The 14,262-nt window shown below is 42.7% G+C and overlaps 2 protein-coding genes across 2 annotated transcripts; one reads left to right on the top strand and one right to left on the bottom strand.

Moving 5' to 3' along the window:
• The first annotated feature begins 519 nt into the window (after positions 1–519).
• On the top strand, positions 520–11,321 carry LOC146288448 (cysteine and histidine-rich domain-containing protein 1-like). The gene is made up of 11 exons (XM_084697975.1): positions 520–748; positions 1,959–2,008; positions 2,103–2,159; positions 2,344–2,504; positions 2,790–2,893; positions 3,013–3,071; positions 3,166–3,236; positions 3,351–3,456; positions 3,661–3,780; positions 4,035–4,097; positions 10,226–11,321. Exons 1-11 carry the CDS (start codon positions 685–687, stop codon positions 10,397–10,399), a joined length of 1,029 nt encoding a protein of 342 aa, XP_084554101.1. The 5' UTR covers positions 520–684; the 3' UTR covers positions 10,400–11,321.
• A 112-nt stretch (positions 11,322–11,433) lies between these two features.
• LOC146288447 (tyrosinase-like) lies at positions 11,434–14,262 on the bottom strand. Its single transcript, XM_084697974.1, has 5 exons — positions 13,444–14,262; positions 13,067–13,283; positions 12,654–12,801; positions 12,386–12,567; positions 11,434–12,227 (listed from the first exon to the last, which is right to left on the bottom strand). The coding sequence occupies exons 1-5, from the start codon at positions 14,260–14,262 to the stop codon at positions 11,962–11,964; spliced, it is 1,632 nt and encodes a 543-aa protein (XP_084554100.1). The 3' UTR covers positions 11,434–11,961.

Below are 14,262 nucleotides of genomic sequence, written 5' to 3'. Positions count from 1 at the left end.
TTTAGATAATGTGTAATCACTAAAACATCAAACTGCTAGATTTCCAGTGTCCTACCTAACATGCATTTGGCAGGACAACTACTTTGAAAGTGCAAAAACTTTGAAGTCGTTTTTCTCAGTTCTACACTTCGGCGAGTTACGGTCTTTTGGCTTTGTAGGGCAGTACAGACGTCCGTTTTTGACGTCTGTACACGTCAAAAATTGACGTGTGTACACAAACGTGATTTCAGACGTTTTGGCACAGTTGGCGTTCGACACGAAACACTTTCGTACCACTATCAACAGAACCGTAATTGTCATTTACCAGTAGAGGCGCTGTCAAGTACCACTATCTACTGACACGTACCACTCGCTCCACAGGCACGTACCACTAGCTGCAGTACAGTACAGTTTTGGTTCTAACCGCTACTGGAGATATGTCTGGCATTATAATATAAATTGATACTGGATTGATCCCATAGCGATTTATAAAGTGCATGTGGCTGGTGACCTTTATTTTGAAAATATTTAATGACGTCAACCGGAAATGATTGTCTTGCAGGGACCATCCTGCTGTGAATTGCTAGCATTTTTTTTGGTCTCGTCTTTCGGCAATTCTTATGTAACATTTTGTTCTTATCTTTATAAGTTAATCGTTTTAAATTCAATTTCTGTTTGTTATTGGTTAGCTAGCAAGCTAGTATTATGTCGGTTTTGTGTTACAACAAAGGATGCGGGCAACGCTTTGACCCAGACAAGAACCCTGATGGTGAGCTGTCAGCTAACTTTGTCTAGCTACCTTGCTATCTTTCCCGGCTGTACTAGTAGCCGTTCGTTGGTGCAAGTCCAGAAATTTCTAGCGTTATCTGCTAGTCTAGCTACTTCGTAGGAATGGTTAGCTAACTACCTAGCTGCATTTTTCTGTGATTGACAAAAACTTATTTCGTTCTAGAGGTTTTGTCTATGTGTGTAGTACAATGATGTACATGATGTTCATATCATGTAGTAGAACATAGAACACAATCATGATCTTGGGGGATCTTCTTTAAATTCCCTCGCTTGCTGCTAGTTTTGCAACTTGCTTGCTTGTTCAAAAAAGTAGCAGCTAGTAAGTTACTTTGCTAGTTTTCAAAAGCTTACGCCAGCATCGTTGGCTACAAAAAGCTATTTAGATAATGCATATATTGCCATGGGTATTACTTGTTTTATTTCTTGAATAAGGCTATTCTGTGTACTGTCCAGCTGTCTTCAACCCTGTGTATTCCTAACCTGTTTTATTGTAATGTTATTTTGCTTGCTGTTGCGCCACAATTTATCCTTGGCTATACCCATCACATTGACCAGAGGCTCTGCCCTTACTATTTGTGCACTCACACTGCCATCTAGTGGGCATTTTAACAAACTTAAATGTATACCTTTTTCGAAATGTGAATATGATATAGTATACAAAGTTTTTTTTTATTCTTTTGTTGGTACAAAATAGCCTACAGTTGTTGATAATGTCACTGCCAATTTATATTAGCCTATTTCTTAACCTTACTTACTAGTACTACTAGTAGCCGTTCGTTGGTGCAAGTCCAGAAATTTCTAGCGTTATCTGCTAGTCTAGCTACTTCGTAGGAATGGTTAGCTAACTACCTAGCTGCATTTTTCTGTGATTGACAAAAACTTAGTTCGTTCTAGAGGTTTTGTCTATGTGTGTAGTACAATGATGTACATGATGTTCAAATCATGTAGTAGAACATGATCTTGGGGGATCTTCTTTAAATTCCCTCGCTTGCTGCTAGTGTTGCAACTTGCTTGCTTGTTCAAAAAAGTAGCAGCTAGTAAGTTACTTTGCTAGTTTTCAAAAGCTTACGCCAGCATCGTTGGCTACAAAAAGCTATTTAGATAATGCAAACGGGAGCATAAGTTGTTTGTCAGCAGCGGTCAACAAACAGATGTATGGTAAATTATACACATTTCTGTCTCGTTCCCAGATGCATGTACCTATCATCCAGGAGTGCCGGTATTTCATGATGCTTTGAAGGTAAATGAAAATTGCAACTTAAAAGTGGTTCAGTACATTAGTGTAATTCTCAGTCTGAGCAATTTGTGTACGTTACCTGTCATTTTTTCTCCAGGGTTGGTCGTGTTGTAAAAGACGGACGACAGATTTCTCAGACTTTCTCAACATAGTGGTACGTAAAGGCTGTTGCCATCCTGCAGAGCCATGCACATTTACTCAACAAATAGTATGTGTAGTTGAAATTGTTGCCCTTCAAACAATGTTTTTCTTTCCAGTATACCTGTTGTCGAGAATTGTATCTTGTGTCCTCTCTTTTGGTACCTTATCATATAATGTATTTTGATGTCTTATCCTAGGGCTGTACGAAAGGCCCACACAACAAGGAGAAACCTCTGGAACCAGTAAAGCCAGAGGTGAAAACATCAGTCAACAAGAATGACGCTGAAGACCTGAAACCAAAATTCAATGAGTTTATCATTTCTGCACCTAAGCCTCTGGAGTCCATATGCAGACCAAGGTAGATTTTTTTTCTTGGCTGCGTTAAATAAATTCAAACGTCAGATACTGCAGACTAGTGGAAAACCAGAAACAGTTCCTTGTTAATGTAGACACGCATTGGTGGTAAAAAGGTCATGCATGAAGGCTTGTGAAGGCTTGTTTTGTTGTCTTACTTAAACTGGGTGAGCCATTCCCTTTTGCTTTCTTACAGTATGTTGTGTTTCTTACCTGGTGAGGAGACTAGTGTTTGACTGTGTGGTTAATGTTGGTTTATGTACTGTCCTGTGATCTTCTGCTGTTCCAGTGCAAATGAACCGGTGGTGAGAATGCAACAGAAGATCTCTGCCTCCCTCAAGCAAGCTCTGGAGAAACTGAAGCTATCTGAGAACAACACAACTGAGATGAAAGGTGACAGTACACACACACACCTCCCCACCACACACACCCCTCCATCACACACACACCCCTTCATCGTCATGATTTTTCTTTCAGTCTTCATATATTTTAATCTCTTTTTTCCCCCTCAGAGGAGGATGGAGATGAGGTCAAGATTGGAACATCCTGTAAAAATGGAGGTTGTACCAAGGTACTGTCACAAGATGCAGATGTTGTGCTTGTGAGTGTAGCTCGACTGCTGCTTTGTGGGTAACCATACATTTGGGATTGCGTTTGCTTCTCAGAACTTTGACGGTCCCGCCAGCAACAAAGAGGTCTGCATGTACCATGCCGGAGTTCCCATCTTCCATGAAGGGTCAGTGTTAGCTGTATATCAATGTCTTAGGACTGACGTTCCCTCAGAGATGTGGACAAGAGCTGAAAGTCCAACTTATTCATGTGTATACCCCCCCCCCCTCCACCACCCTAGGATGAAGTATTGGAGCTGCTGTAAGAGGAAAACCTCAGACTTCAACACCTTCCTCTCCCAGGAAGGTTGCACTAAGGGCACACATGTCTGGAAGAAGGAAGACACGGTGTGTGTGTGTGTGTGTGTTCTGTCAAATATTTTTGATAAAGCTACATGTCCTCATTCAGCTGTGTAACTGTCTAATGCTTACTAATGCTTATTAGGCAGCGAAATAGAGAAAATATTGCTGGATGACTTACTATGCATATAAGCGGAGATGTCTTTGCTCATGTAGTGTTTGTCTACACACCCCCCCCCCCCCCTCATTCAGGGTAAGAAGGTGGTTCCCTGCCGGTTTGACTGGCACCAGACAGGAGGTCAGGTCATCATCTCCATCTACGCCAAGAATTCCATCCCAGAGATGAGCCATGTGGAGGCAAACAGCACCATGGTGAGGAACCAGGTTTACATGAGGAGACCACGAGGAGAAGAGCTCTCTTCCTCATTTGCTTGTTATTTCTGAAGGCTACAATAGAAACCTAGCAAAAACTTGGAAGATTTTTCCAGTTTTGGAATCTTAAAAAATATCAACAGCATTGTTTTGAGAACCTTGGTGGTGTTGAGAATCATATTTTAGCATTCTCTAGCAGATTATGATGTTGATGATTGTTGCCGTTTACAACTAAAACAGTTTGTCTTTTCCAGCTCAACATCCACATTATGTTTGAGGGCGAGAAGCAGTTTGAGAAGAACATCAGTTTATGGGGGGTGAGTAGCAACTGAAAGACCTTCCCATAGACTATTGAATTTTGAAAATAATTAGTATACCTTGTATTGGTTGCAACAGAAAAATATATAAGGAAATATAGCTGCAAGCAGCAGTGAGGTGGCCAAGCAGTCAAATGACCCAGAGAACATTTTAGACATCCTCAGAAGAGGGTAACGAGTACACGCAGGAAGTTTAGTGTGAATCCATCAAAGAATTGTTGAGATACAACCCAACTTCCTGTTAACTGGCTTAACTGTACATTTTGATTGGCTTTACCGGGAAAACGATAAATCTCTGCCAAATTTGGTGAAGATTGGAAAACATTTGTAGGAGTAGAGAAAAATGGCAGCCGCATCAATTTGGCTGTTATCACGTGTCACACACGGGATGTCCCTGGATATCATGAGACAAAGGAATCACTTAATAAAGGCAAACAAATCAACAGTTATTGGAAAAAAAAACATTTTTGCCTCCTATGGCCACGCCCAGTGATCACATGACACCAAATTGTTTGGACATCCTCAGAAGTGGGTTCCGAGTCAACATACCAAGTTTAGTGTTGATTTCTCAGAGTTGCTGAGATATGAGGCAACTTCCTGTTTGGTTGCTTTGACAGTGGGCAGGGAGGGTCAAAAAGGCAGATAAAAGGGCGAAAAGGAGAATACGCAACTGTGGTCCGGACAAAGGGCTAGAAAACCGGACGGTCCGGACAAAATCCGGATGTCTGGTCACCCTATGCATAATTCATTAAGAACACACTTTGAAACAAGCGAATCCCCTTTGAAACAAGCTACTGTCACATCGTTGTCACTGGCAATATTTCAGATGGAATTGCGATTCAAACAGTTACATCTGCTAACTGAAAATATGCCCCCCAAAATGTAAATAAGTTTGACATTCATTTAGGGGGAAATGGGTAATTCAAAAGAAGTTTGCTAGAGGCAAGCTGGCTGCTGTTGCTATAGCCACACTTCACTGATTGTTTGAAAGCGCCGGAAATGAGGACAGTACTACACCATAGACATAATAAAGAGTAGACTCTGTAGCTACTGCCTACTGGCGCTGACGAGCTTTGGGGCCGCCATCTTGGAAAGGTCACTCGCTCCACTCAGTGTAATCTGTTTGGCTGGGGCAATGAGCTGTCAGCGCTTTTAATTAATCATACCGAACTGAATACCGAACTGATTTTCATGCAGTTTGCTTTGCTGTAAAGGTCATACATGTAGCTATGATACAGGACATGGTTATTAGTTTCACAAAATATGTTAAAAATGTTAAATCTTACTTGTGAAAAGTAATCCCCTGAGCCCTGTTTGCCAATATGAGCAGGAATATGTGTGCTGGCATCTTGTTTATTCTGATGCTAAGCAACGAGGAACTTGACCTTTCCACGATGGCGGCTGCATTTCTCGCGCCCAGCAGCCAATGCGGCGTCTACTCTTTATTATGCCTATGTACTACACAGCCTTTATTCACCTTACTCCACCCGCCCACTTTTTAAATCTTTTTGCACTTCCGTTGTATTTGCACTTCCGCTTTACCGGGGATATCATTCAATTCAATGGAGAACTGCCGAGAAGTCCCGCTGCTAAAATATTAAATAATTAGGTGGATTTGTGCAAGATGAGCTATGTTCGTGTGCTACAACAAGTCAACACACCCTTTCAATGGATGGCTTGAAGACGACTTTGAAGTGTTTTATATAATTCGTTTGCCGGTCAGATCGCTGCCCTGCGCTCTGCTGTGCTGCGATAAGCAGGCATTACAGTACATTAGCCACAAACATAAGATGTTCCAACGATTTCACTACAGGGCATATGCATTTACTATACTTTGTTTGAAAGCCTAGGTCCTCTAGAATTCAGTCGTTGTTTATATCTTACCACTTGTATTTTTTGGATTAGAACATAATTGTTGGATCCAAAACGATGTGAACGATGCGAAATGATTATTATGATTTCAATGTTAACCTTTTGCCTTTATGAAATTGTTATTAATTGTGCATGTTAGTCGGTCTTTAAGCGTGGCTTGTCATCACAGCGTTTTGTTTTGTCTGACTCTGAGGCTAACGTCGAAACGTTGGTGACTCGCTGGCTGTCTTCGCAATCGCCATATCTTTAGCAAAAAATTGAGCGAGACCGCGTCTTACCCATTACATACCATAGATTTATATATGTATATTTATTTGTTTTTTTTTTGGTTTAGAATTGACCGAACGATAAAATTACGAAAATACTACTATGACACTTTCTAGCATGGCTGCCGCCAAAGACTAGGTGGTCTCATGGGTGACCCGCACTCGCTCAAATTACAAAGACTTTCACGACCTAAATCAAAAATCTGAGCTTGCAGTTCCACTCCGCTTTATCAACAAAACTTAATGGTTGGTATTTTTTGGGGTTGGGATTTTTCACTCATCTAAACTCCAACTTGCGTGCTTTTACGAAAATACTACTATGACGCTTTCTAGCATGGCTGCCGCCTAACGGTGCGTTCACACTGCAGCGGAGCGGGCGGAGCAGGGCGTCGGCTTCCAATTAATTTTCAATGAAACCAGGCGTTGACGCTCGCGTAGGGCATTGTGGTTAGGCAAGCGGAGCGTTGACGCTTGCGTAGGGCATTGTGGGAAGGCGAGCGGAGCGTTGCAAGTTGGATTTTCTCAGTTTTATGTAAAGGAGGAGCGTGAAAACGCTAGCGTTGGCCAATCGGATTGGTTTCTTGTAACGTAGCAACCGTTGGTCATGGTGAACATTTTTTAGGTTTGAAGATGTAGGAGAAACTTTTAGAATATGTGTATACACACCCAGTGTTGTTTTATACGCCTCTGTACGATTAAAGAGACATTAACAAAAAATATATACCTGGCGCAGGGTTGCTGAGGTTTGTCGGTGTCCCTGGTGTGTTAAATTCAGTCTCGTCACATTAGCTAGCTCCTTAGCTATAACTTTCTTCTGTGCTAGCTGCATACTACAGTAGTCTAGCTAGTCTAGTTCACTCGGCACACGATTGACATTCAATGTTGAAATGCTGATTGGCAGTCACTCGCTAGCCATACAGTAAATGTGTAGTGGCCATAACCTAGCAAATTTTACTGGAAAAATGTATGAAGTGCTGTATAGCCTAGTTGACAAGATCATGCTACATCCAGTCAGCGTATCTCGATTCCTTGCATCATGCCGTGTAAAAGCTGTATTTTGATCGAGACAGGAGCACCTATATTTATATCAATAATGATCGATATTGTAAGTACATTAACCCCAGTCTCCACACTTGTCCATGACACCGTTTAACGCAAACTTCAACAGTGACCTTAGAGAACTACAACTCTGTATTAACTTTTCTAACACGCCCCCAAGCGTGGTGCACTGTGGGAAGGCCAGTGGTGCAGAGGGTTAAAAAACGCTGCAGTGTGACCGCACTGTAAGACAAGGCGGTCTCACAGGCGTTTTTTTAATTAAATTTTTACAACTAATATTTCATTATATTTTATATAAAAATGTATACTTATTATATATAAAGATTTCATAGATTTAAAAGCATATCTTTTTTGCTGTTCATTTACAACTCAAAATACTTAGAGTAAAGTGTCTGAAATAGTTGTCTTCTCATTTCCCCTGCAAGAGGGAATGGTAATCAGCAGCCTCATAGTAGAATACATTTGGCAGACCGGTGTAAAATTTTACCTAATATTTATGATTTAAATGTCCTTTTACGTTTTTCCCTTCTTGTGATATTTTCATGCATTTAGCCTACTCATATTGCATTCATTCATTAATAAAGAACCCCCTTTGAAGAATATTCTAACAACAACGTTACCGGGGGACTAGTTATCTCAGGTGGAATTGCGATTCAAACAGTACCATCTGCTAACTAAAAATACGCCCCCAAAAACGTAAATAAGCTTGACATTTATTTAGTGGAAAATCGCTCATTCATTAAAAGCTCACTGGTAGCGATCATTGTCAGTAACAACGCAAAATGCGATGTAGCCCTGTGTGGAGAAGTTGCCCCGGTAAATTTTACTACTACAGAGTAGGCTACAGTTTTAGACTACTGCTGTGTTCGTCTTGGTAGCGATTGCGTTTGTTGAATTCGATTTAACGTTCCGTTGTAGCTACGGTTTAGGCTGAATTAATTATTTTTTATATAATTTTTTTTCAAAAGTATGGTTTGGAGTCTGTTAGCACAAACAGTTAAACTTATATTTCTAAATGAAAAGTTTATAGCCTGTTCTCCTATTCTAAAATGGCAGCGGGCACGACAGTAAACAAAAGCTGCAAACACCCAATGCAACTGCCACAAGACACTTGCGTACCACTATCATTACAACAGTAACTGGCATGTACCACTAGCTACTGCCACGTACCACTAGCTCCACTGGCACATACCACAAGGCGCCAGTAGAGGCGCTGTCTCGAACCACCAGCTACTGTCATGTACCAGTGGAGGCACTGGCACGTACTGCTAGCTACTGACACGTACCACTCCTCCACTGGCACGTACCACTAGCCACTGTCACGTACTACTCGCTCCACTGGCACATACCACTAGCTACAGTACAGTACAGTTTCGGTTCTAACTGCCTCTCACTAATGTTCTGTTAGAGGTAGTCACACGTGTTTTCTTGACGTTCTCACGTCAGTGACTGTGGCTAGCAAGTTAGCCACTGTTAGCTCCACTTTTCGCCGTAATTCCTACTTAAACCATGCAATGGAACGTAAATGAAAATACAAGCAACTCAATCGCTACCAAGACAAAACCTTTGACACCTAGGTTGTCTATGAAGTCCAAATATTGACAGAGGCTTGGGGGGGAAAAAATGAATAATAATACGTTTAAAATATATAAAGAGAGAACAAAGGTTGTGCCCTTGCCGAAGGCAAAGCACACCCAATAAGAATACGTAGAAACACTTAAAGATCTTGTAAAGTAAATTCCATGTTTTGCTTCTAAGTACATTATATGTGTGAAATGAGTTCCTGAAACAATTTGCAAAGCGCTAAAATTTTGTTGCACAGAAATGTGGAGTTACACCGAAGAACAGTTTCTCTTTCGTTTTCAGATCAGGTTTTAATGGGCGGAGCAAAAAAATGCCCTATCTACGTCATTTCGCCCCATCTACGTCAGATCACTGAATGGCTCCTCCTGCTGTACTGTTATTGTAGCTTACATCAGCCAGCTAGCTAGCTTCAGGATGTCTCCCACCACCCGCAACTGCATCTTCCCTGGATGCAAAAACTCCAGCTGCGCTGCAACGCCATTTAAGTTCTCTGTTGATAATGAAAAGAAAAATAGGTGGATAGATTTTGTGAGGAGCCATGCTCACGGAACGCTTCGGATAAACTCCAACAGCCGCCTCTGCACCACTGACCATTTCACGGCAGACAGTTTTAACATGGACCAGAGGCAGACGAGGTTCACCAACACGCGGCTTTTCCTGCAGCACGGAGCCGTACCCGGCATCGTCCCCCCGGCCTTTCATCCTCCGGTCGCACCTGGACCATCCACCGCCGCCAACAGTTTATCACTCAGTTCTGTGTGCTTTTTATAATTATACTAGATAACTTTTCCAGAGGTATCTCAACTATAATTGGTGCAAACCGCTAACTTGATATTAGGCTACTTGGTGTAGAATGATGGTATTTTGGTGAAATGGTAGCTAATGTGCTAGAAGTAGTTGGAGAGCTGACTGTCCGCTGTCTCTGCTGTAATTTTTACAGCCCGAGCTTCAGCTCCTTCAGTCAACATGCCCCCCCAGTCTCGAAAAGAGAAGAATGCTGATTTTCTTACGATTTCAAAGCCTAATTTAACATACGTGTCTGTGTTTTTTTCATTTGAATTTGGATGGGTAGTTAATAACACATTATTCTATACTTTACAGGATCTTTAAGGTGGCTTCGCCGCTTTGCAGCTTGGCCACCAATAATAAAAATAATAATAAAAAGAAAAGGTAGAAACATTTAAGTGGCTCCGCAGCTTCGCTGCTTGGCCACCAAATATACTGTATGTTGTAGTAGTTTGAATGCAGACCTCCATATTTCTGGTTCCCAAAGGCATTCTCAATGTCTCATTCTCTGTTGTTTTGTTCATAAGTATGTCTTCTCTTCTCCGCCTCCCCAATCCTTAGGTGATTGATGTGAGCAAGAGCATAGTCAACATGATGGCGGCAAAGGTTGAGATAACCATGAAGAAATCCGAGCCAATGTCCTGGGGCCGCCTTGACCTACCTCCCCCTCGCAGCCCCCCCAAGGAGAAGGAGAGGGAAGAGGTCGAGGACGATGAGGAGTGCAACGATGAATAACAACAATGCACGTCAACAAATATGTACTACTGTATCTACCGTGTTTGACTCTTGTCACTTTAAATCCCCCCAGCTCTATAAGAATGTTTTTCCGCCGTCTCTCTGTTTCTCACAGCAGTGAAGTCCTAGCTTTCTTAGACTCTCCTGTAGAACTTCCATATTGACGCCTTAGTCCATATTTTCTGGATACTAGTATACATCTATATCATGGGGTAAACCGGGGGCTGTAATTATAATTCCAATCAGATCTAGTCTTGAGTGGTTGGCGCTGAGGTTGATATCTCTGAATTAGGACTTCAATGTAGTCTACCCCTACTTCTGGATCACGTCCACACCATCCCCAATGGACCAATCACATCAACTCTTAGCATGGGAGTAAAAACCATCTTCTATGTGCTGTAGTGAGAACTGCATGTGTCAAGGATACACTTGGCACCTTGAGCTGCTTCATCTTTCCAATAAGTTTTCATTCCGCCGTTTTATGTTCCATGTTTTCCAGTTCTTTCGTTTGCATGAATTGTTGTGACAACTTTATAGATGTTGTTTAACAGTTGATTGATACCCCTCCCATGTGTCATTTCTAATCACCATTCACAAATGCCCAGGATGCCTGTTTTCAGACGGGGTCAAAAAACACCTTTTGTCAAAGCAAGGACAAGGTAAATACTTTGTTGTGCATATTCATACTCTCCAATGTGATTAACCTGGCATTCCAACTGCACTTAAAATACATGTCCTTGAAGGACATCGTCAGCATGGTTTAAATCTTGTGAATTACATTTGCATTGATTGTCCATTTTAATGTATGCGCTTGGAATGTGCGGTTGTTTCCCACCAGCTGAAATTTTAAAATTATGGGGGAAGACAAGGCGGTAATTAGTCAGGAAACATTCTCTACCAAAAATAAATTTTTTACAAGCAAGTCATGTGTACATTTTGAAAATGATTGTATAGTTTTTCCCCAAAACCCTCTTCTGCTGTGGACTTTTATTTTTCCATCACTACACTTTTTTCTCAGTTCAGTGCTAAATATTTTATTTGGTACATGGTCTAAAGTTCAATGTGAACACAGTTTCAGAGACAAATGTTTAATTACTACACAGTATCATCCAAAATTCTTTGTAAGAGACATTGAGAAATTCCTCTGCCTTTCACTGTAGACCATCAACCCAACACAAAGAATACCCCTTTTATCTAGCCTAGTTTTGGCTTCCTTCTGTGATGGTCAGGAGTTTGAGGATTGTATAAACAGTGGGGTGTGTCTGGAAGGGCCTATAAGTTATTGACTGCTTGGAATGAGACCTAGTCCATGCTCCTCCAGATGTGCTCTGGCAGCCTACATAGTGGCAGTGAAGTGTTTCATCCTTATACATTTTCTCCTTACTTTTACATCAGGATAGAAAGTAATTAAATGAATTGGTGGTTGAAATAATACTGCAGGCTATTTGAAATGAAATCGTCATTCGTTCAGTTGGGGGTGGCAAGGAGGTGAGGGTGACATGTACCGTGGTTAAGGACCTTTGTGTCCAAGTTTCCTACCAACAGGTGGGGTGCTGTAGTCTTCACATTGCAGTCCTGTAGTTTTGGTAGGTACAACTCTCTGAGTCAGAGCTGATGATGAGGGGTTGTCTCTCAGGGAGGAGGAACGGTCTCCAGCTCTTCCCTTCATGTTGCCTAAACAAACCATGACATAACCTAGCCGCAGTCAAGGTCAGCGCAGCCACGGTCATGGCAATAAGGGCCCCTAGAAGCCCAGCCCCAAGCATCCAGGGCCACGCTTCTCGAACCTGCTCCAGGTAGGGGCCCATGGACTCCACAAGTCGCTGGTCTGTGAAAGAGTGAAATGAAAAATGAGGAGATGGGTATGAAGAGAAAAGCAATTAGAAAAAAACTTTTGAAAGGGCAGAGGCCAGAAGATGACAGGGAAAAGTCAGCTCTTATTTTGAAGTATTTGTTGTGGGCATGAACCATTTAAACCATACTCACTGGAACCCAGCAGGTAGGAGTATTCGTAGCCCAGGTCCTTGCTGGAAATGAAGAAGTCTCTGTTCCTGTGGAGAGGCAGGAAGGGTACCATGTGGTACTCTCTGTTGTGGCCAATCGGAGTGTTGAACTCCGGGTAATGGATCGGATCTGGACGATGCCTCCTCAGCCAACGCTCGTAGATACTGAGGACATCAGAGATGGGGGTCTGAGTGTGTGTGAATGTGGTTAAAATGAGAAGTAGTTTTCTGTGCATGCACATGGCCCCTACCTGTCTACAAATGCATGGTGCAGCAAGAATATGGGGTCATTGGCAGAGCCCTGCACAGAAGACATGGATCCGTTCATGAAGACATGGAGGGAAGCATGCATGCCCATGCGAACACTGCCTGCCACACCTGTCTGAGGGTTCCCAAAACCTGCAAAATCATTGGAGGACTTTTAAATCAAACACACCTAAAAGAACACACTAAACGGCAATGCTTTTCCTGTGGGAAATCATCTAGTTTGGTAATTTCCTACATAATAATACATTTTATTTATATAGCGCTTTTCAAAGTTCTCAAAGTTGCTGTACATGGTTAAAATAAACATAAAACAAGGACATCATATACAATGACAGCATTAATTACACATTAAGACATGGGGCAGATGTAGTATTGCGAAGTTCAGGGGTTCCAGTACCTTCCAGGGTGTTTCTGAAACTCATATTGGCGGTGCGGTCCATTGCTCCCGTGTCATAATCTGGTAGGTTGACCGTAAACTCCACCTCTGCCGTGGTCGGTAAACGCTCGACGATGTTTCGGTTGTGGTTCCCAGGGTTTCGAAGCAGTGGCCCCTCCATAGAGCCGTCACACAGCACCCCCCTGCTATTGTAGTCTGCTGCTCGAGAACACAGCACCTGCAGACCAGCCCACACACTCACCCTTACTTCCTGGGGATGTCGTGGTGTCATGGCCAGAACATTTTCTTTGTGTGTATGTGTGTGTGTGAACGCGTGCGATATATTGACTGAGTAATAGGCTTCTTGTAAAGGTAACAAAGGAGCACACATGTTTTACCTTCCAGGAGGAGAAGACAGATGCTGGGCTAAGAAGGTTGGAGTCTCGTTGACTCCGGTCGCCCATCAAGTCATTGGTGCATACATCGCAGCCGCGCGCATCTCTCCAATCCCAGTACGGAATAGAAAAACTCGAGTCTCCAGTCAGTTTCCTGATGTCGTGCTCCCAATGGAGCAGGTAAACACGGTGCCAAGGGAGAAATCCAGGGGCCCAGTGGGCAAAATCTACATTGGTCCACACATTACCAGGACCCATCAACATGTTCCTTGAAACATAGTAATGCATCCAAACAAATACATCATACACCGACACGTCGGCAAACATAGGGTTAGAGCCGTTGGCCATGTTTTGGGAAGTGCCCGTGAGGATCACGTAATCCGTACTGTTGGTGTTCTTGGCCAGGTTAAGATAAGATATTAATTTCTGCTTCTCGGCCGCTGACAGATGAAAAATGTTCCTTCTTAGCGACTCCCTTCTCTCGTTGCAATTAACACCAAAATAACCAAACGTGCAGTCCCCGCAATTAAATCCCATGAAATTACCTGCACACTGGCAGGTCCGGTTGTAGAAGACCAAAGGCCACTTCTCCCTGTCGTCCAGCCCGGAGAAGGGATACTGCGGCCCATTGGGCAGGTCTGAGACCTCAACGTCTTGACAGAACCCGCGGCCAGACCTGGCTCCACAAGCCGAGCCGTCTCCCTCCCAGACGGGGCAACACTCCTTTGAGCGCAGGGCCTCCTGTGTGGCGCACAACCGGGGAAACTGCTGAAAGGAAGGCCCAAGATGTAAGATGAAGCTGATCAGTATCAAAGGCCACAT

Source organism: Hypomesus nipponensis, chromosome 5 (assembly GCF_054491055.1).
Source record: "Hypomesus nipponensis isolate SF chromosome 5, ASM5449105v1, whole genome shotgun sequence".
Lineage (NCBI taxonomy): Eukaryota > Metazoa > Chordata > Actinopteri > Osmeriformes > Osmeridae > Hypomesus > Hypomesus nipponensis.
The sequence above is the reverse complement of the archived record's forward strand: the minus strand, read 5'-3'. Positions and strand labels throughout refer to the sequence as shown.